This window comes from Rhea pennata, chromosome 15 (genome assembly GCF_028389875.1).
Source record: "Rhea pennata isolate bPtePen1 chromosome 15, bPtePen1.pri, whole genome shotgun sequence".
In the NCBI taxonomy this organism is placed as follows: Eukaryota; Metazoa; Chordata; class Aves; order Rheiformes; family Rheidae; genus Rhea; species Rhea pennata.
In genome coordinates, this window is record NC_084677.1 from 802,479 (window position 1) to 825,202 (window position 22,724).

General features: G+C 46.7%; 1 protein-coding gene across 4 annotated transcripts in view; it reads left to right on the forward strand.

Moving 5' to 3' along the window:
* The window catches only part of LOC134147309 (ankyrin repeat and fibronectin type-III domain-containing protein 1-like), a 302,508-nt gene that overhangs the window by 73,260 nt on the left and 206,524 nt on the right, over positions 1-22,724 (forward strand). For all 4 annotated transcript variants that reach the window (XM_062588342.1, XM_062588344.1, XM_062588343.1 and 1 more), the window contains 2 exons: positions 12,096-12,289; positions 19,054-19,283. In XM_062588342.1, coding sequence (XP_062444326.1) covers positions 12,096-12,289; positions 19,054-19,283 — 424 coding nt within the window. The remainder of the gene's footprint in view (positions 1-12,095; positions 12,290-19,053; positions 19,284-22,724) is intronic.

A 22,724-nucleotide genomic window follows, 5' to 3' on the forward strand; every position in this document is an offset into this window, starting at 1 on the left:
GGGGTTGGATTTAGTTCCTGTGATTTTGGATCTGTTTGCTGCTTGCTCTTTCTTTTTCTATTTTAAGACAGATGAAATCCATTAACCTCCCAATCTAGCCCAGGAGAGTAGAGACAAGCATATGCAGTGAGTGGCTGTCACAGGGATGCCTGCCCTTGCAAAAGGGTGCTGCTTCCTGCTTATCAGGATATTGATTACTCCTTCATTAAAACCACTTTGGGGGGACTCTACTGTAATGCCTTGGGAGCATTAAAACTGTCTCGTTGAACCAGACTGCTGGCCATCTAATCATGGTGGTAACCTGCCACTTGTCCTAGCTGATGTTTTGATGCTGCAGAAGAAAATGAAAAACAAACAAAAGGTTTCATATGGAAGATGCAGCTGCGCTGTGATGCCCAAGAGGTTTTAAAACAGCAACAAAAATCATGTTTATTTTTTTATGTATATATTTTTTTGGACCGAAACATGAAATAATTATTTTTGCCAGGGTTCTGCATGGTTAACCTCAGGTGCTGGAAAAATACTAGTCACAGTGCAGAAATTGTGGGCTTAAAAAAACTCAAGCATCTCCAGTGGATGTCTCAGGGGTCTTTGTGCTTTCTGTGTTGGAGCATTTAGAGATCATCTTTGACGCATCTTTGTTGTGTTTATGACAAGCAGCAATATCTCAGCTTGGTGCCAGGAGTTTGAAGCAATACGGAAGTCACCCATGTGTCATGAGACTCAAAATGGGATGAGGAGTTTGGCCATGCTGTCACTGGGAAAAGTGAAGCTAGGGCTGCTGTGGAAAGTAGCAATTATTTATTAAATACAAGTTATTCAAGTTGCTTTCCTGCCTGATGAATTTATGAGCCTGTGCACTGTCGTGGTGAGAGGAGGGCCCACAGGTGCTGGAGATGCTCTTCCTTCTTGATCTCGGACCTGCCTCATCATCATGAACTTACCTGACAGTCTGGACTCTCAGTTGAACCTGGCCACCATCTCTGGGCCTGTCCTGCTCTTTTGCTCGGGTATCTTGGACTGGATCCTGTCCAGGTTTCCCCCCTTGGCTCCTGGCTCCCCATCCCAAGGGAGCAGCTGGTCCTCGCTGCACTCTGACAGTCTCAGCTGGTCATTCACACCACGTGTGCCTAAGGCATCCTTACCTGAGGTTGTCTTTTGTACACAGGAGCAAAACCCAGAGAGCTGCAAAAGCATTCAGCTGACAAAATACGTGCTTTGGGCTACATGCTTTTGTTCCCTTAAAGAGGAGGGAGTATGGGACCCAAAGGTGGTACCTCCACCCCAAGTCTTGGTCAGCTGTGTGTGGGGCTGCTTCCTGTGTGTGTGCCAAAGGCTGTGGGACCTGCAGGTGGTTGCTGCCTTTCTGACACTTTGGTGACAGGACTAAAGGAAAGCATGGGCAGGAGGAGGTGAGAATTTGCTGAGCACAAGGCTTTTCTAAGAGGGTTCAGACAGCAAAGTGCCAAGGAGCCTTAAATTACAGGCTGCAAAACAAGGTAGGATCAGGAAACAACCTGGTAGCCCTGTCTTTGGCAACCCAGAGATCAGAGCTGTGGCGATTTCTTTCTACAATAGGGCAGGAATTAGCACCTCTAGTATTTTTGTGCACTGTTCAAAGAAAGTGGGCTAGGAGAATGTATGTGTCTAACAAACTTATGGATGTACACCTTTTATTCCCTCCTTCACCTGTGTCTCCTGGCCCTGGGCCCCTGAAAATCAGCCAAGGTGCTTCGTTGTCCAGTGCTGTCCAGAAATGCTGAGGTCTGGGAAAGCCAGTGAATGCAGGTTGTGGGGGGCATGTGAACAAATCCAGGGTGGTTTGGTCTCCTTTTTATCACTAGCAAAGTCCTTTTTTTAAAAAAGACAGAGGGAGAAAGACCAATACGCAAGCTGAAATGTCAGTGTTGCCTTGGGGGAAGGAAGGTTTGGGTGCTACATGAGGTCTCTGCAGCACAGCAAGATGCTGCAGCAGTAAGGCTGGTGCAGGAGTCTGGTTTATGTCCTGCTCAGAGCTGCATCATGGAGTATAGTGTTGATCTTCTGCCATGGGCATGCAAGCCCTTTCCATGCCTAGAATTGCTAAAACTGTATTTATGTTTGTGTGTTGTCTGGGCAGAGGGAGTGAGGCTGAAGGAGGTGAAGGGAGATTAGCAGGGTGCCAGGAGAGGACATGGTATCTACCTTGAATTAGGATCCTAGTTCATGTAATACAACTGTTTCCTAGTCTTTTAGGAGTTTGATATAGTTAGTGAGGGGAGCAGCTCAGAGTGGGAACCTGACTCCCATAGGTGGCTGCATGGGTGGAAATGAAAGAAACACTGTGTGGCTGAAGCCCCCTGGGGTAGCCACAGGAACAGGTCTTGCTGACATGTTTCTGAATGGAAACTCTTTACCCACACAGGAGAGTGTTTCCTATCTGGTCCAGTAGTGTTATCCAGCCTTAACAAACTACAGCTACAAACTACAGGTTCCTGTCCCCAAGCCTTGCTTTCTGTTCTAAACACTTCTGAAAGCCTCATGGCTGCTTCTTGCCCTACAAATATAGGACATTTTGTCTTCCTCTGTTAATGAAGTGCAGGTCATCTTTGCAGATGTGCAACAAGGTGCAACAGGGCTTCTCTCCATCGTGAGACATGGCAAGGAAGAATCTTGTGGCTATTAGAGCTGAAGTATTTACAGAGACAGAGTGAATCTAGTCAAGGAGCAGGGTGACCCTGAGCGGGTCACCTGGGAAGCAGTGAGGGTGAGCGTGACCTAAAGAAAGCTGTACTCGGGGATTAGCTCTGCAAGTAATTGAGTACTTGGTTCACTGCCTGAACTTGAGCTGAGAAAAATGGTGTCTTTAAGGAAGAAAGACATCAAAATATTCTGGGTAAATGAACAGTTTTGTCTGACTCCAAGCAAATTATTTCATTTTCCCCTTTTAACTCTTTTAAAATCTGTAAGCAAATGTCAACATGGAAGTGCTGTTTCAAAACACAACCAAAGTGCTTAGTTTCAGAAATGTCAAAGTGAAATGCATAAAATTACTTTTTGCCTTATTTCCCAGAAAAAGTGTGTGAGAGGGACTGGGACCCCCAAGAGTGTTTATGCCTGTTGACCAATTTAAGCAAAAATTGTTGGGCATCAGGGGAGAGGGGGCAGGTATAAGTGCCCACAAAGTTTGTGGAAATAGGCCGTTCTCACTGAATAAATACCTGGTGGGGTGAGAAGCTGTAGGTGTCAGCAGTTATCAGGTGTTACACACCTGAGCTCCCTTCCAGGAGCCCTTCCAGGAGAAGCTTTGATCAGCTGGCACTTCAGGACCACACTGTAGAGCATGAGTGCAAGCCCTTGGGGCCTTACAGGTACCTACTCGCATGTGCGCAATTCTTTGAAGGTTAGTCCTTTCTCTTGAGAGCAATTTCAAGCCAGGGGCTGATTCCTGCATGTTCTCTGTGCCCTGTTGCAGGGGGCAGCTCTGTGGGAAGAAGTGCCCCAGTTTGGTGGTACCTCACTTTCTGGGGGGTTCAGATTTGGAAAGCAGTGCCAACCACCACCATGGTAGCACCACGAGCTTGGGCATGAAGCAGGCTGCTGTATCTCCCCAGTTCCCCATGACTCTGCTTTTTCCTAAGGTAGGAGCAGTGGGAGCCACAGCTATACATCATTTGTCCCTCTCCAACGTGATGACCCCTGGGTGAGCCATGCTGATGGCATTTTATTTAGCCAGATGAAGACTAATGTCTTGATTTGTCACTTGCTCTCAGTTTTGACATCTGGACAAGCTCAGGTCTTGATATGACCTGAGAGGAAGAGCTTGCTGAAAGGAGATGCAGTATGTTTCCCTGGAAGAGAAGGTGGATTGAGACAGTGTTTTGCTGAGACTGAGGTTTCTTGCATGGGCTGGATGGTTACTTGGGAACCACCCTTGGTGCTGCTGCATGTTAACCCTTCTCCCTGTCCCCATCCTGACCCCACATATGCAGCCAGTTGCTCCATGCTGCCTTGGTCCTTGTGCAAACCTTCCTGAACAGAGATGAGATTTGGATCTTGCCTGCCTGGGAGTGCGTTGATCAGCAGCCGGCCAGCTAACAGCAGAGCAGCCCCATTTTGAGGACTGCTGCGATTCCCCTCTCTGCAGTACATCCCGCTGCATAGGGCCAAATGCATTATTTTGCCTTTATATCAGCCCAGGTGGCAAGCAGCCCCTCTCAGGTCTCCTGAGCCAGGAGGCAGCATTTGCTGGACCAAGGCTTGGCAAGCAACTACTATGACAAAAAACAAACAAACAAACAAACTTCTGGACCTTTTTATGGGAATTTGGTAAATCAGGTTTACCTGGCATGTCTCCAAAGCCTAGTTCAGTATGCTGGGATGGGGAACAGCAAGCAGGCCTGAGTCCTGTGGCATAGTTGAGCTTCGAGGAGGGTGCTGAGTGGTATGCTATGGTTCTCCAAATACTGCTTCAGAAATGTTTTGTCAAGGTCCTTCTGATCTTTCCTGGCATGTGGGATGTGTGACCTTCTCTACTGCATCTTCTGGAGGTCCATGAAGCCCTTATCACCCTTCTTAATGAAAATGCAGTTAGTTTCCTAATGCAAGATGGCATTTTGTTCTGCATTTGGATGATGGTCCCTGCTGGAGAAAGGTACTTCAAGAAGAGATGGTAGGAAAGGAAACTTTTGCAAATCATCTGCTTGAAATCATGATATTTACCAGCTTAGGGAAGGTATTTTTATTGCTTCACAGGTTTGTGTGTTTCTGAACTGCAGGCTGAATGCTGTTTGTTTTTGTTTTGAAACAATTTCAGAGCCAGATAAAAGATACTGTGTTTTCAGCTCTCTTCCTCCACTTGTCAACCCACTGTTACCTTTTAACAACATGAAGCCAGTTTTGGGGAGGTTTGATTTGAATCAGGAAGCGAGAAATATCATATGATTGAACTTCTCTGCATGGGAGAGATGGAATATGTACTGCATGGGCAGCAGAAGAGCTTGCTGTTGTCTCCTGCCTCTGGTCCCAAATAGTTAAAACAAGAACTCGGCATGGTGGTGTGATCTTTGCTAGGAGGAGATCTGCTCTCCCAGGGACGTCCACGGCTCTTGCTGTGTGTTAGCCTGCGGCAGGGGGATGCGAGGTCATGTCCGAATGGCAGCGTATTTGGTGATGCTGCTGGTAGTGAGGGAGGAGGCAGCTGTGATTTCATCCTGACTGCTGCACGCTGCCTTGCTGGAGACCATCTGAAGTTCTCTGGTTCCCTAGGGCGTTCTTGGGATCGAGGGAGGAGGCCACAGCAAAACCTCAGGGTGATGGAGAAGAGCTGACTGCCCTGGGGACAAAGGAACCTGCCTGGCTTTGGTGCAGGGCAGGAAAGTCCTGCAAACCCACAGGACAAGAAAGCAGAGCGTGGAGGAGGGAGGACTGCCCATAAGGACACAGTGTGCAGGGATCACAGCAGGAGATGGTTTTCCAACTTTCTCATGTCATCTGTCCCATGTAGTGCTGCTTACTCTTCCCTGTTATATTAGTTACCTTGCTTATTTGAGTCAGTTACTCCTCATTTCTGCTGAAAAAGTGTGTCCTTAGGGATAGATGGCTTTGCTGTACTGGCTTTAAGGTGGGACAGTTTTGCCTTTTAGGCTCTAGATGACTTGGGATCCTGTTGCAAGGAAGTGGCTAACTGTAGCAGTCTTGTGGCTAGTTCTTTTGAGATGAGAACTGATACTGCTTTGTGGCTTCTGCATTGACTGGTGGATAGTTAGCTCTAATCAGCATTCTGGTCAGTGGAAAAAGAGTCTTTTTTATGGTCTTTGGTTTTTGGGTTGTTTTTGAATGTGAAGGTAGGATTTCTCAGTGATTCTCTGTCTTTGCAATTTATATTGGAAAAGTACCAATAATACAGGGGTTTGTTACAACAGGGCTTAGTTAGCAACTATTGCTAATTAAGGCAATTCTAAAAATGTGCTGGTGTCTCACAAAGACTATGTTCCTAATTCCTTGGACTTTATTTTTCAAGGCCAGCATGTATTTTACCTGGCTGTATTGCTTCCTCTCAAAATCCTTCGATAGGCTTACCTGCTGCTTTGTGAGCCCCTTAAACCTCACTGCTTGCCTTCGGTGAGGCTCCGCAGCTGGTTTATGTTTTGGCCCATGTTGACTTGCATCCTGGAGGCTGCTATGGCTGGTGCTCTCTGTTCTGTGCCTGTGTTTCCGTGTGCAAACAGCTTCCCAGTCCCAAGGCACCAACCTCGTATCCTCTTCTGCTTCAGATCTCTTCCCAAGATTTCCTTTTCCTGTGAAGCTCCTACACAGTAACCGGATACAGTTAGATGTTTTCTTTTTCCTGATGTTGTATAGACAGGGATGAAGGATACCATAACACAGATCACTGTTTTTGCTTGCATCTCTCATGGCATATAGCTTCTGCAGAGCAGAGTCTTTGTGCTCTGTACAGTGCTGAGCACACCAGAGTGCCGTGAATGATGCATGGTCAGATGGGTGCTATGCGGGATCATAGAGGTAGAAGTGCTGCTGTACCTTGCTTTTGGCTTCAGGAAGTTGGCCTGAAGAAGGAGGGGATGAAGAAGGTAGCTTTTGTGGTGGATCAAGCTGCAGTTGTGCCATTCACTTCTAGAGAGACTCTGTGTCACTGAGACTTCATTTTGAAGGCCATGCTGGGTTGGTGGTTGATGGAGCAGTGCGGAGAGCTTATGAATGAAGCCATGGACACAGTAAGCCAGCTGGTGGGAGAGGAACAGCTAGGTCAGGGTGCCATTGGGCATGTTGCTTTGCCCTGGAGCTCTGCTGCCAGTGGTGCTAGGTTATGGCCTTCAGGCAGGAAGGACTAGGTGAAACAGAGAAGGGAAGGCATTTGTGCTGGAGCTGCAGCAGGGGACACACACATTTCCAGAAAGTGAGGCATTTCCTGAGCACTGTCAGAGGTCTCAAGCATTCTGTGGGAGGGTACCACTTCTTAAGGTGTTTTGGGGGAAGCAATTGATTGAGAGGCCACAGGAAGTTGAAGGATGCTCGAGTCAAGGTTTGCAATGGTCTACACCATTTCTTCTAATGTATCATCTGGTGGGATGTCCATGGGCTTGCTCTTCTCCCTGCTCCTTCCAGCACAAGCAGCAGACTGTGGCCCTTCACAGTGTTCTCTTCGCTCTTTTTGCTGTGGGTGTTGTTATAAGTCCTTGCCACCGCAGCCTCCAAGCCCTTCGCTCTCTTTGGAAGATCAGTATGTGGCAAGGTAGAAGAGTTTGTTGATGTTTCTTGTCTGTGGGTGTATCCCCTGCATGTTCTTCAGACAGTTATTTGTGTTTCTCTGTTCTGTAGCACATGGAGGCCTCCAAGAAAGACTGTGCTGTCAAGTGATGCAGTGTGGTAGATGCTGATAAAAGATGAGCTTTGCACCTTGAAGCTCAGAGCTGTTGGGAAACCTTTCCTCCTGTCCCATACCCAACAATCCTGCATAATTGTGGCTGTGTGCATGTTTGTGGGGCCCCAGCTAGGTGTCAGGAGACAAGTTGTTTTGGGGGAATGGATGTTACTGTTTGTTCTTTTGTAGACATTGCTTCTGGTAAAATGCCATGCCAGTTTGGGCTCTGGAGGTGGTACCTACCACCTTCACACTCTTCCCCTAATCTGAGATGTATCTGCCCTTACCACATTCCAAAAGAGACTTGTGGAAGGGAATGACTCATCCTGAGTTGTAGCATCTGTAATCTTCCTGGATCCAGTTGAAACCTTTGTGGAGTTTGTAAGGGTAGGTCTCTAAGTTACATTTCCTTAGAGAAGCAGGCTGAGCAGTGTGTTATAGACTTCTGAACAGACACGAGCTCGGAAGGTCTCATAGTAGTGCTCCCTTTCAGTACCAAAGCTCTCCCCCTCTCTCCTTATTCAGTCCCAGGCTGGTGCTAACCTCAGAGCCTCAATCAGTTGTTCTACCCCAAATCTTCAACTTTACAAGTGTCCTTTCCATGGCAGCTTTAGTGAATGCTTACTGAGGGCATCTAGAGGAGTGGGCTGTAGATGTTGGTTGAAAATTAGCTGTGAAATGCTGGGCTGTCCTGAAGGAGGTCATTAAAAAATTATTTTATTTTGTTTTTTGTTTGTTTGTTTTCATTTGCCTTTGGGTGATATGAACTCTTCAGTACTCGCATTGTCCCCCCTGGAGTTTGGAAATGGCTTGGCGCTTTGGAGAATGTGCTGTGACTGGAGTGTAACATCTGGAGCAGGCACACAAGGTCCAGAGCAGCCCTATTGTCGACGCCTCTGTCACTGCTCCTTTCACCCTGTTCCCATGCTATCAAGTACATTGCTGCTGCACGTGATCCAGATCTCTCACTTATTTAAGCTCGCTCACTGGTTTAACCTTTCTCTCCCATTCACGCTGCTGTGAGCAGTCTGCCTTTGGGAAGATGGGGAGAAGCTGAATTAGCACAGTGTGCCCTTGGTTTTTGTCTGAAAGCTGCAGAGATTCAGAGCATGGCATGGAGAAGGCTTCCCTCCTCATTCCCAGGAACTGGGGTTCTTCAGAGGTTCATTTTCTTTAGGCCTTTCTGGGAGATTTTGGAAGAGGTCCTAACACTTAGAGTTCACTGGGAACTCGTAAATCAATGAGATTTCTTGGAATCCCTCTTGGTTTGAGTGAGTAATGGGTGTGAGGCTATTTTTCCCTCCTGTTTGCCATATTTTTGTTGTTTTCCTGCATTTCTGCTGTAGCCAACGTGCTGATCCCTCCTTCCTTCCCCTGGGTAATGGGGAGGCCCTGTCTTTTCGCTTTCAAAATTAGACTAAAATAAGCACTTTGATCGGACTGGGAAGAGTTCTCTGGAGAAGGGATTGCAAAGCAGCTTCTGCACTGAAATAAATGGGGGAGACAGGCTTTTGGGGAAGAATGCAGTGCTTTTGGAAGGGATGTCAGTGTGGCTTATTTGTTAGTTCTCTTGCTGTGCATCCAAACGGAGGAAGCAGCACCTCTGTGTCCTCCGGCTCTGCACGGCGCTCCAGCACGTTGGCAGGCTCTGGCTGCAGTGCATGCTAGAGCACTGTGCCATGCTTGGACCTAGACAGGAAACTGAGGTTCCAGAGAGTGCTTTTGCAACCTAGAGACCAGAAATGCATGATTTCACTTCTGTTTGTTTGTTTACCCTATCCCTCTTATACAGAATGGCTTTGGAAAGTTGGGCTCATGGGACAGGTTTTCCTCATTGGATCTAGGCACGCATGCTTTCTTTGGGAGTGGAAATGAAGAGGACTTCAATCCCCTTCTCTAAGGGGCTGAACTACTTCTGCATCTCTACGTGCCGTCCTACAGCTGGCCTCTGAAGTGGTAGCAGGCAAACTCGCCCTGGTGACTCTTTTCTCTTGTTTCTCCATTTGGCCGCTGGCTGGGAGAGATAGAGCTGTCACGGGGCTCGTGACTGAGTTTCTGCATGCAGCCAGAAGGATTTTTCCACCCTTGTCAACCCTTGATTATGTGCTCTCCCTTCTACCAAACTGCCAAACAGCAGCTGTTTATCGGCTGTAACAGCGTTCATTGTGGCTTCTCTAATTGCGCTCTACGCTCCCATCAGGGATCTGTACTAATGAGATGTGGCATCCTTGATACTGCCTGGCTTTGGAGCCTGTTTAGTAAGCATACGTAGATGCAACGTGACTTCCTGGTGCCAGGTCCTAATTGACAATTATTGGTGAGGCCTATGGAATTTTAGAAGGGACTGTAAAAACCCAGAGCTGAAGTTTTTTGGAGAACTAAAATTTAGATTTCAGCTAGTTGCTGACATAGTTTTTATTTCCTAATGTGATGTGTGTGAGTGACACTGCAGGCACAAAGTAATGCTAGCGTTTAAAAGGCTAATGCTGTTCTGCAGTTGAGCTCAGAACTGTACGCAGGTGCATTCAAAAGTACTGAGATTTACATGCAAGAAAAAAAGGAATGGTTTGAACTCTGATAGAGCCTAGGACTCATTTATGCAGCAAAGCAATATGCTAAGTTGTGTCTCTTTGGTCTGGTGCCAAGAAAACCTGTTACACTGAGAGGCGCTTAAGATTCTACTAAAATAGAAACAACCCAGGATGCTAATTCTGTTTTTGTATCTTCTCGTGTAGTTTGTTTTCCTGTTGATGCAAGTTAAATGCAGGGAATGCTGTGGGAGCTGCTGGCACACCAGGGCCCTGCACAGCTCCAGCTATGCCTGTCCATGGCCACCGGCAATGCTGTCCCTGCAGCCGATGCCAGCTCCCCTCTTGATAGAGAAGGCCTGGCTGACTGGTTTGGGGGACAGATCAGCATTTCCTGGGACTTAAGGGTGAATCCAACCAATACTCCCTCCTTCTAAACCTAAACTGGGTTCCCCAACCCCTCTCTATAGAGCTGTGTGTTAAGGTCTGGGTGAAGGGATGGGTTACCCAGCTTTCTGGTGTCCATGGATCCTGCCCCTCTGACTGAACACAGTGTATGACATTACTGTGCATCTGGTAGTTTTAACATCCTGCAGGACGTCGTTGCACAGATCTGTAGCTCTCCAGGGGCCTTTGCGTCTCTGCTTGCCCATAAACTGCATCAGATGTCAACACAAATCAGTGGTTGCTGTCGCATTTGTAAAGTGAAAGAAAAACGATCATAATAAACTTAGTAGCGACAGGCAGCCTCTGAGGGCCAGTGGCTTTTGCAGCGCAGACTCTCCCTGCATGACTCTGCGGACCGTCTGAGTGGAAATAGGATAAAATATAAAGCGTGGGGTCACTGGTTTAGGACAAGCAGAGACTTCCCGAGAGAAACTGGGAGATGCTTGGAGGGAAGAAGCCGAAAGAGGAGGAGACCCCGCAGCGCCTGCAGATCGCGCCGTGGCACAGCACTGCCCGTGCAGTTTGGCTTAATCAGTCTAGAAGAATGAAGGCCAAAAAGGGATATGACAGCTGTATAATGAAAATTAATCATGGGAGTAAACACTAGAAAGGGAAAATTATTTAAGCTATTATTTAAGGGTTAATATTGGCTCAAGAACAGACAAGTATAAATGAGTTCTTCAAATTTCCCTTCAAAATTCAATTCATGAGATTTTTGCACCATCCAAAGACATGAAAGCAGCCTTTTGCAGGGAGGGCCTTCTGCATAGTCCCCTCACAGTTTTGCTGGAGGAGCTCAATCAGTTGAAGGTGTGGGTTCTGCAACAAAAACACGTGGCAGTGGGGGACAGGGCTGAAAAGCCCTGAGACAACTCCCAGCCTATGTTCCTGAGGACAGGGCGATCCTGCTGCTTCTAGTCAAAGAGCTGCAGCAGTGGTATAGCCAAGGGAAGCGTCATCCCACTTGATGTTTGATCCTTGAGGGATTATGCAGAATGAAGCCAGCAAGTGGGGCGCTGCAAGGGAAGAACAATTAAAGCAATCCACTCCTTTGCCCTTCTTGAGATGTGGTTTAGTATGGGTTGTGAAGGAAAACAAACCACACTGTGAGCATCTCGGGGAGGTGTGCTGGTCATCGCTGCAGCTTTTGAACCCCATGGTTGGACTTGATTGAGTTTTGACCAAGCTGCAACCTTGAACACATGTTTCTATGCAGCGCATGACATTTACAGTGCATCTCTCGGCAGTGTGTGTCCACCCTGCCTAGACCTTCCCCATGTGTGTCTCTAGTTCCTAGAGTTTCCACCAAAAAAAGTGTTAGAATGTCTCTGACTAGACTCAAGAGTGGAGGTTTGCTCTATTAGCAGCAATTCATATCCTTTTCAGTCTTGAACTCTCTGGCTCATGTGTTTGTTTAATTCAGGTTTATCCTTAAATTTTAAGTTGGGGTAGGCTGAAGGTATTGAAATGTGTGTTTTGTTGTCTATGCTGATTATGTAAAACAAGATGAAAATCCTAATTAAAATACTCTGGTAAAAGGAGAAGGCTTTGCTGAAATAGCAGCAGCTTCGCAAACCAAGGATGGAGTTCAGTGATGGGAACAGCTGTATCCTGTCAGCCTAGTGACAATACAGTCTAGTGTGTCACAGAAGTGTCTTGCGGAGAAATTACCTGCCTTCAGGAAAGTAATTTTACCTACTCAAATGGATATATCCTGTCTTTTTTTTTTTTTTTTTTTTTTTCCCTCTCTCTCCCAGATCATTGGACAGAAAGCTGCAGAGACCACTCCTGGGAAAGTCCCGGACGCTGCCCAGCATCCCACAGTCCCCAGTCCTGAGCAGGCTTCCCCTTCTGGACCCCAAGGCATACAGGGAGGACATGCCAGAGCAGAAGCCCTACAAGAAACACTCGCTATCTGACTGCCGGAAGGGGTGCACGGTGCCTTCTTCTGGTGAGTGTCACAGTATTGGGGCAAAGTTTTTTACAGTTCTGGTTTGGGGACCTTCTAAATCTTAACAAATCCTTGCTGAAATTCTCCAGAGGCACAACATAACCAAAAATCATCATGGAATTTATCTTACTTCAAAGCAAGCTATTCTTTATGCGATTTGGGTTGTCCCTCTCACAGCCTTTCTTTCAGCCCTTTACTTACACCTTCCCATCTTTCATTAATCAGAAAGCTGACCCAGCTCCTGAGAGCAACTTGACTCATTGAGGTGATGACCAGAGCCTTTTGCCTTTAGGTGATCTCTTAATTCCTGACCTCACATACTGCCCACTGACCTCATGTTGCTGCCTCCATGGCTTTGGGGCCTCCACAAAAGCATCAGCCACTTTTTAATGGCTTAAAGTGTTTTCAGGGTACTCTTTGCTGGTCTTCATCGGGAGCAGTGACAGAGAAGTGGCAGAGCCCTGCTCTTCCACTGGTCCTGGCTGTGGTGATGGTTTGTTGTAGCAAATGTTCCCCAGCCTGGTAGTGTACACTGGCGCTTTTGTAAACTGGAGATTTTTATTGTGTTCTTCTACTGTTGTGCTGATCCTGTTGAGATACTAATAGGGTTGGGTGAGCTGCTCTGGACAAAGTTACTGGAAAAAAAATTGCTGACCAGATTTCAGTGTTTTGGTGCCAGCAGAATCACACTGGGGCCGTAACAATGATGGGGAAAATGATAAATACTGAAACAATGATAAGGCTTTCTAGCCAGGGCTGACAATCCAGTGCTAAACAAAACTCTCATAAAACAGCTCCCTTCGACCAGCACACTTTGATTTTTTTTTTGTTTAACTAAAACCATCACTGTCAGATTGCTGCAAGCTATCCAGTGGAAGAGCTGTCCAAACCCTGTATTAAATTTGATGCTCTGCATTCTGCATTTTGTTTTCTGATACTACTAATTCTCCTAAAAGCTGTGTGTGGAGAGAAACTCGGAATACACATTGCTGAGTCTGTCCTGCTGAGCATATCAAGGCTGATCTTCTCACAGCAATGCTCCTTGGTGTGCTGCTTCACCCTACTGAGTCCTGTCCAGTGTGTGTAGGAACCCATATTTTCCCTTTTAGCCCCTCAAATTGTAAGAGCAAGTCTTGGAGCGGGGTGTCCGTAGGAAGACTTGTGGGAAAGCATGTGTAGCTGATTCCTGTGGATGCAAAGGAAACTTAATGTTGGGGCTGGGATATTTGTGAGATTACCTTTTTAGGTAATTACAGGTAACTCCATTGCTTGGTCTTGAAGACAGCTTATGATGTTCTGAGAGCCACCAGCGTCTCCTCAGTCCCCAAACAGCATGATTGGCAGGACAGACCTGCAATGACAGAGAGAATAAAAAGCAGAAATCTACCTGTTGGTTGTAGGGAAAAACAAAATGTTTAGCCAGATTCATGCACAAGAGAGCAGCCTCCAGAGAACCACTGAGCCCCGAGCAGGTCCCTGGTTCATGTGCCAGCACTTCTAGCAAGCCATGCTGGAGATGGATGGAAGGAATGGGAATCTGAGCTAAAGCTATGGAATGGAGGCCCAGTATGAATCAGATTCATTGCAAACTTGGTCACCTGCTGCTCCAGACACCACCTCTAATGTGAGTGCAACAGGCTTGTTTGTCTCACCTTGACAAAGTCAGCCAGTTTAGGGCACTTGGAGATGGAGGTAAACTCCTGCAGGGATCAGCACTGGTAGTAGAATGTGATGTTCAGAGCAGATGGGCAAGAGAGAAGCACCACATGGCACAGGAGATTGAGGAGTCCTCAGTATGTTGTTCAGCTGTGGGTAAGAAGACAACCACAGCTGCATGAGGCTTCGGCAGGAGCAAAGCCATTTGAGGTAAAAGTGAGAGGTTAATCTTCAGTGAGAATTCACCATTGTAGACAGAGGCAACTGGAATAGTACTGGCAGGGCCATAATTCCCTGCTTTCCTAGTTGTGACCTTAAGAAGAGTGGTAACAGCTGCCCTTGGGCACCGTTCAAAGTGCATGCTGTATTTTGTACATTCCTTTAAGCTCAGCAAGCTTGAATTGACTGAGAGAGGACTTTAATTGGAAGACTTTCTTTGAGATAGTCATCAAAGATGGTCTGTGGCTGTCATAGATGTCTTGAAGCAGAAGAATCACAAAGAGAAGTAGAAGAAGCTATCTTCTCCTGATTCAGTAGCATATGATAACCCTCTTTTGACTGTCAGGATATATTCCCTGATCTTTTGCTCTGTATCCGGTGGTTCTAGCTTTTGTAGTGCTGGAGAATGGAAGTCCCTGTCCTGCGGGAAGCTGCAAGACACCTCTCCTGCTTGGGGACTGTCTCTCTGGTGCAAGTCCTTGTGCAGGCACTGAAGTACCTGGAGAGGAACTGGAGCCCCTAAGGATGGCAAGGAGAACTGAGCCTGTGGCTGATCAGCCTGGAATTCCTCATGGCCCTGAGACGTGGGATGTAGTGAGATGGAGATCAGAGCAAATGGGTCGTGGTGGAACAGGGGCAGTAGCAGTACCTGCCTTGTCCAAACTGTTATCCCTTTGGTATTGCATTTTACAGCCTGCTGAGAGGTTTCACAAAGGCTGGCAGCACATAGAAATTAGCTGCCATTCACCTGTCCTTCCTTATTCTGTGTCCATGTTAAGTTTTAGGGTTGAGACTGAGATTTTTTTGTTGTTGCTCTCTTTCTTTTAGCTTATGCTTGCCTGCAGCTGTTGCTTGCCAACCTGCATGGGGAGGTCACTGAATGTTTGGCACATCTGAGTCCTTACAATTCACTTGACCTTGTACCTGGAAGGAGCAGTCCATGCTGGAGCACTTCTACCTCTTCTCTGCCTTGCCTTCCTCATGCGGTGTGCTGAGCTTTTCAGAAACTGGCTCCATTCCGCACTGCAAGTGTGCAGAAAGTGGGGAGAAAAGCTAACTGGGAGCATGGCTGGCATGAGCTTATTTGGAATTATGCCCAACGGAGGGAATTAAAGAAGCAGAAATAAAGTAGCTGGATTTGAGAGTAGACCAGGATCCTGGAGCAAACCTTTCTAATACTCACATGAATAATGCTTTTGGTTGTTTTTCCCAACTTGTAGATGAGTGTCAATCTTGCATCTCTGTTGAAGTTCCTCTGGGCATATGGTTGCCTCCTGAAACAGCTTTGCTTGCAAAGATATGCATCTTGTGCTTTCAGCTGGATGATGATGCTGTTTTCCATACTCTTCTCTCTAGTGACATGTTGTTTGAGTTAGGAAGACTCCGAGCTGTCTGACTTCCACCCAGTACATGGGCAAAGTGCCAGCCCCAGCATCCAAGGGAGGAACAGAGGAGCCTTTTTACACCAGCCTGTACACTGGTATTAATGTTCAGGAAAGCCTTGTGTTGCTCATAGGCAATCTGAGTGATCAGATTGTCTGTGCTAAGAGAAGTACCTGAGAGGCAGTCAACTCTGTCCTTGAGGCTTGGTCCATCCTTTGATGCATGTTCTCCTGTCTCCCCAGTGTTTTAAATAGCAAGAAGAAAGATTTTGCAGAAATTGTTTTTGTCAAGCCTGAGAGGATGCTTAATCTTTTGGAGGTGCTGGTGAGGCCAGGCATGGCTCTGAGTAGCAGAAATGCAAGTTTTATAGTAGAAAAAAGAACATAAGAACAGCCAACCTCTAGCCCATAGGCTTATTTCAGTCCCTGACATTTCCTCTTTGAGTAATTTCTTGATCTTTCCCTTTGACATCTCTAACCTCTGGGCTTCATCCTTGTTTCCCTTGTGTTTGGTAGAAATCAGAAACAAGCTCCTTCAGCAGGTAGAAAGGTTCTGGGGGGGGGGGGGGGCGCAGAGGGGAAAAGAGGGGAATAAGGTCCTGCTTTGGCATCTGGCTCCATCTGTGATTGATCTCCAAGCTTAAGGGAGAAGGAATCCCAGCCCTTCCACCTGAGTTGAGGATTGTCCCTGGGAGAAAAGAGATTTGGTGTGGGTAACTTCATGGGCAGGCCAGCGAGGAGTTCTGTCTCTGAGATCCCGTTCCTGGAGGATTGTAGTTATGCATGGCCTCCTTGGCGTGTGAAGAGACCAAGTTAGCAAAATCCTTGTGCAACTGAAATCAGTGTGCAGTGTGTCTGTGCAACTGGAACCCCTCTCCTTCCTCCTTTGAAGAGGTGTCCCATGCAAAGGAGTGAGTCTGGTGGGTTTTGTTTCGTTTTGCTTGCATCTCTAAGAGCTGGGCTAAATTCAGTGTGAGAACTTGGCCCTCCCTAATCCAGCATAGCAAAACAATGGTGACAAGCCTGGGTACAGTATGGGGATGTGATGGGCCAAGGGACAGCCTTGGGGGCAGAAGATGGTGCAGGCTGAGCCCTCACAAATGAGGAGAGGATATGGCCAATTCCTGTTCCAGCATGCGATTTGGGTGGAGAGGCAAAACCCCTAGGTCTTGCTGTAAGAAAAATGATGAGTTAGGTTCCTGTCCTCCTCAGCTTGGTGATTTTGTCAAAGCATTTCCTGCTTCTTTCCCAGAACAATGTTATCATACAGTTGCAGTCTGAATCAGGACTTGGATTGACGTGTTTATGCGTTGAATAATCACAGCTTTTGCACAGCAGTTCCTGTGTTGTATGAGTTGACATTTGGAGAGGAGCAGCAGCTTATTGAACTTAAAGCAAGGGTGAAAAAAAAAAGAATGAAAAAAGAAACCCTCAGAGCCTAGATTGTGTTCCACTTTCAAGTTGTCTCTGTTAACATTTTAAAAAAATCTCTTTCTCTTCTTATCCTCTTGGTTCCGTCCTAAAGTTAGGTTGGGTTTGCCGCATTCGGATTCATTGGCAGGACTTTGTATACAGTCAACCGTATTTGCCCATTAAAAGGCTCGGGGAGTGTGGGGAGCAGATTGTTTGTCGAAATGCAGAAGGCAGAATAGTTGGTTGCCGCTTTGCGATGGGTTGTGGGCTATCCTTTCTCTAACGCCGCTCGATTCAATGCCCAAACTCCCAGCCTGCTTGAATAAACCAAATTTGTGGCAAGTTTTTTACCCTAGGGCCTTAATCTGCTTTAGTCTTTGGAAGCTTTTTCCTCCTCATCCCAGGTTTAGCAGGGTCGTGACCACTTCTGCTCGAGGCTGCTGAAGTCTTTGGAACCCCAATGTGAATGGTCTTGCTTTGGGAGTAAACTGCAGGAGGAGGAGAATTTCTGAAAACAAGTCTGTGAAGTGCTCTTTTGCATTTCAGGGGCTAATAATTGATCATTTTTCTAAGAATTGAGCAAGAAGTTTATTTCTTTTCTTTTTTTTTTTTCTTACGGCTATCAAGAAGTAAGTGATTTTTTCAGCTTGGATGGGAGGTGGGCAGGGGTGGTGGGAAGCAGAGAAAGCCCACTGCTTGCCAGATGTAAAGACAAAATTGGTAATGAAAAGCATGTTGTATCCAAGCTGCTTGGAAAATAGCAGAGTAGTGATACTACAACGATGTTTACAGTCGTGTTTTGTTATTTTGCCTTTTGTTGCCATGAAATATGGTCAATCTTATTTCAAAACTGCCAGCTCTGTGCGTTAATGATGGCCCTCTCCAATAGCTGCTTTCTCCCACTGTATTCCTGAACTGAGTTCCCAGGAGGCAGAGCTCAGTGTCAGCAAATTTTTGTCTCTGGGTGCGCTGGGTTTGCGCTAGCGCACCAGATTGTGCTGTTGACACTAGGCTGCGCAGAACTTGAGGAGTCCAGAGATCTGGTTTCTGTTCTCAGTTTTGCTATTGATTTGCTCTTGGCCATGGCATAAAGGGAAAGCGGCTTTTTTATTTTCTTTTTTCTTTTTTATTTTGGAGGAGATGACAGTAAATCATTTTGTGATTTATCACATTTGCGATGCCTCAGTTTCCCTATTCATTAAGTGAGATTTACTATAGTTACCAATTGCAAAGCACGTGATACCTGCAGGAGAGAAATTAGATACGAGCATGTATTATTAACAGCAACATTATACACAGTTCCGATTGCAGATATTTTATTCATGTTATTAACATTATTACTTCTTTTTTCAGCGGCAGATAACATGGAATTTATTATTGGATTTGGGGTAGTGAAAAATAAGTTCTTGATTTCTTTATCAGGGATCCTTTTAATAGGATAACCTTATGAGAATTAAATAATTTGGAAGTTATCAAGCATTAGGAGTTTATTTTAAGTTTATTATAAGTAACTATTTCTACTGTAGGAGAGCCTGGAGGCCCTGACTGATAAAGTTTTGTTGTGCTAAGCTGCAGAAGGCCAGATCCTGCCCCAAAGGCTGTGGGGCTTTTGGCTGCAATCCCTCAAAGGCTTTGTCCTGTGAACAGCCTTCTCGAGTTGGTGGGATTTAGCTCCATCTGTAGAGCTCACTGAGCCTTAATAAGTTAAGCTGTAGATAAAGAAAATTGGGCAAAGACAAGAGAAGCAGAAGTTGTTACTTGGGGCAAGCTAAAGCTTAGTAGATATGGCCAAGATGGGGAGGATTATGACAGAGATGTGTCTTCTGAATCCCTTTTGGTGCATGAGCTTTACAGCCATGCACTCTCTTATCTCCGTGCAGATACAGGTGCCTTGGAGAAGGTGCCGGTACTGGCTGGGATGGAGGTAGGTGCACTTGCTTGGTGCCCATTCCTGCTCCCCCTTGTGTCCAAGGCATCTCTGCAGGCTGAAGGTGGAAGCGAGCCAGGCAAACCCTAGGAGCGGTGGCCACCAGCAGAAGGTGGCAGCCTGGTGCAGCCATTCTGATGGAGGTGGTTTCTCTCTCTTCCCCCCAGGAGAGGCCTGGAGGCTGGAGGACGACTGCATGGAGCCCCCCGGGAACCCTGATCTCCAGCTGCAGCTCCGCACTGCAGTGGACGAGGCTCCTTTCAGCTACTTCCGCACGCGCTCTTTCTACATGAGGAAAAGCCTGTCCGTAGACAACCATCTGGGATCCCTCAGCTACTCTATCCACCCAGCTGAGACAAAGGCTGAGCGAGTTAAAACCAAACTCAGGAGGCAGTTTGTAAGTACCCTCTGGGCATTATTTCTGTACCTCCTTCAGTTCAACCCAGTTGCATTCGCGCACACTCACATCTTCTCAAATATACTAGCACGTTGAAGAGTTATTTTAAAGAAAAGAGGTCTCTCTAGCCCAGTGAAACAGATGGTCACATCATCTTGAGATTGCCCACATCATGCCAGAAAACCTATTTGTCTTGTGTGGCAGATTTTACGACTCCTACCCATTCCGTATGGTTAGAACACTTCTGCATGACTTTTGCTGGCTTAGAGGTGTCTCTCACTTGGTCAGGTGATGCATGGCATGAATACATTTTTCTCTGTACCTCTGGAGACTGCAGCTCAAATAAGAAATGAGGTCAAAAGTAGAAATGAGTTTGCACTCTCGTCCTCTGCCCTATCCGCCCTAGCAATTTGGCCTTCTCAAGGGTCTACCTGAAACGAACAGCGGTATTGAGGAGTCAAGACAGGAGCAACAGTGTTTGTAGCAAGCCAGGACTGAAACACTGAAGCAGTTTGGACTTTTCTGGCTCTTTGGAACAGACCCGATAGCAAGGCTGTAGGATCCACGTGCCAGGGAAAGGAGGAGCTGGCTCCACAGCAGGTTAGAGGAAGCGATCTGTTCAAAGTTTAATGGACTTTGTGGCTTTTTCTTTCTGAGAGACACCTGATACAGGTGATTCGTATGGCCTTTTCCCTGCCTCATTACTGACCGCAGGTTTGTAATGAGGGGCTCAGATGTCTCCATTTCGAAAAGCACTTGATGTTGGTTGGAAATGGGTGAAGGCACTGATACAATGGGAGCTGAATGGGGTGGAGGGTCACCCCCGCCTCCCCCCCCCCTCACCCCCATGCAACCTAAGGCTGAGTGCCGCAGACCACAGCTAACTGAGGCCGGTGGTGTTCACCTATCAGTAAGTTTGGGACAGGCATGTCTTTTGTGTTGGTGCTTGTTTGTCCACAATAACAGTGGGTATCTGCAGTGATGATTTTTTTGGAAGCTGGTTGTGATCCCAGAGCTTTGAGCTGCGGTCTGGGAACTGTATCTGTGGAACTTGATGCTTTAGACTTGGGAAGCAAGTGAAAGCTGTTATGATGGAGATGAGCAGAAACAGGATGGAGTATCTTATGAAGAGCTAAAAGGAGTCGGATGTATTTAAAATGAAGCAGTCCTGCTGTGCGGTAAGGAGTGGGAACTTGCTTTATCTGTCTTTCAGTCTAGATTGGTGGTCCTCCCTGATGGTGCTATGTCCTGTGTCCTGGGGCTGTGCTCTTTTGGGCTTCCAGATGTGGGTGCTGCAGAGCTGTTGGCTAGGAAAGTATTGAACTGCCTCACAGCAGGGTGGCTTCTGTGTTTCTGATGAGATGTGGTGGTCATCAGGGCTTAGGACTATCTGTTTCTTCTCACTGAGTGGTGTAAAGGCTGTAATGACGCAGTCAGTGGTTGGCGCTGGTGCAGATCACCAGGTCAGATGAGCCTGCGTGCACTGGCATTTCTTCTTCATTTGTCTTACAATACCTTCTGGAACTCGCTATTTAATTAACCTCCTTCCTTTCTCCCTCAAGGGGAGCCCAAATTGCTTGGTCATGGCATTGTTTCCCTTTGTATAAGGAACTGCTTGGGAGAACATCTTCCTGCTTAGGTGCCTGAGAGAAAGGTGGACTTCTTTACCCATCTCCAGTGGTGCCAACCCACTTCCTACCTGCTCAGCCAGGTCCTGCCACTCTCCATGCTGCCTGGGGCTCGGGTTGTTTTGGCCTTTGACTTCACCAGAACTTTTGCCTGTAGTTTTGGAGATTCGGCACAGATCTTTAGCACTCTGACATGTATCCACAGAGCTGATTAATGTTCTCCATTGAGTAACAGGACTGGATTTTTGTAGGATGGTTTTTCTTGTTGTTCAATTTCTGGTTAGTTTTAACAGCTGAAGATGTTATCACTCTGGGCTGGGTTGAAACTGCTTAGCCAGGGGTTGCGGTCTTGTCAGACCTATTGAGATAGGTCATCCAACCTGGAAGGGGCTTGAACAGAGACCTTGGAAACCAGAGGCAGTGAGGTTGCAGGAAGTCGAGCTGGCAGCTCATTAGCTGAGATTTGGGCTGGTATGGCACCAGTATTTCCCGTACAGCTAGAGACCCCATTTTTAAAATTCAAAGTAAAGATCCTGGCAACCTGGAGAAGCTGGACTTAGTGGCACTTATTTCCAAGAATAGACAAGCTAGTACCAGACTCCAGGTCTTTCTGAGGGCATAATTACTTCAATCTGTGTGCTGGTTCTGCAGTTTCGCCTGTGTTCATGTTCTGTTCTGGCCTGTTGTGTGATGCCTGATCTATCCTAGTCTTGGCTCTCTGATGGTGGCTGGCGGAGAAATTCATCCTAGGTGAGAGCTGTTCTCCCCATGCTTAGCAGAGCATTTACAAGAGAAGAGAATATGATTTGCCTTTCCTGCAATGGCTCATCTGGGACCTTTTAGGAAAGTCCATATTTAAAGCTTGATTCAATTTTCTATACTGTTGTACTTAACCAGCTCGTAACATTAAATTTCTAGCTTTGCTCTTCCCCTGCTGACAGTTCAGATGCCTTTGCCTTGTGATGCAGCTGCTTATATTTCTATTTCAGGAATTGCTGAGAGTTATGGGAGAGGATCCTGATTCAGGGTTTTTGAGGGACTATAATGTGGCAGAGTGGAGATTGGAGCAGAGCTATTGCACAAATGTGTCCTGTGCCAAGCAGCTATCCTGCATCTCTTTTGATGCAAGGGATTTCGCTTGGCTTGTTTGCAGAGCCTTGTGTGTTATAGCATCCTTGACGTATCTGCAGTCTGCTATTTTCTTGGAATTTGCAACCGTTTAGCCTGATTTCATGCTTAATGAAGACTTTTCATGTCCGTCTTGGGTATCAAACGTTCTCCATGTGATGTAAAATGGCATGTTATTGTAGTCCATGTGAAAGTCCTTGTGTCCCTGGGGATGCAGTGTGCTGGCATGCTGTGTTGCCGAGTGATCTTTATACTTCTCTGACCAGGATTTGCAGGTGCTCCATCCATACTGACAAAGAGGCCTCTTTCCTCCAGGGACACCACTGTCCTCCTGTTCCTGCAGGATGTGAGCACAGATGCCTTCTTCAGATAGCTAGGGTGAAGGCTCAGTTGAAAGCTGGATTTCCCCCAGCCACATAGCTGGTGGCGTGTGTGTGCCGTCCCACTGCTGGCAAATGACGGATCTGCTCGTACAGATTATTTGAATTTGCATAATTTGAATTTTAAATGAATTCCAATTTTTGTGATTGTCAGAACGGGTTTTCTTTCTAATGAGCCTTTCCGTTCAACTCCTTTAAGGCTTATAACGTTGGCGAAGTTCCTGCCTTTGAGAAAGAGAGGAGCAGTTGATTGCTTTTGACAACTGTCTTTCACACTTGTTCAGATCCCCTCCTTTTCTAGGGCT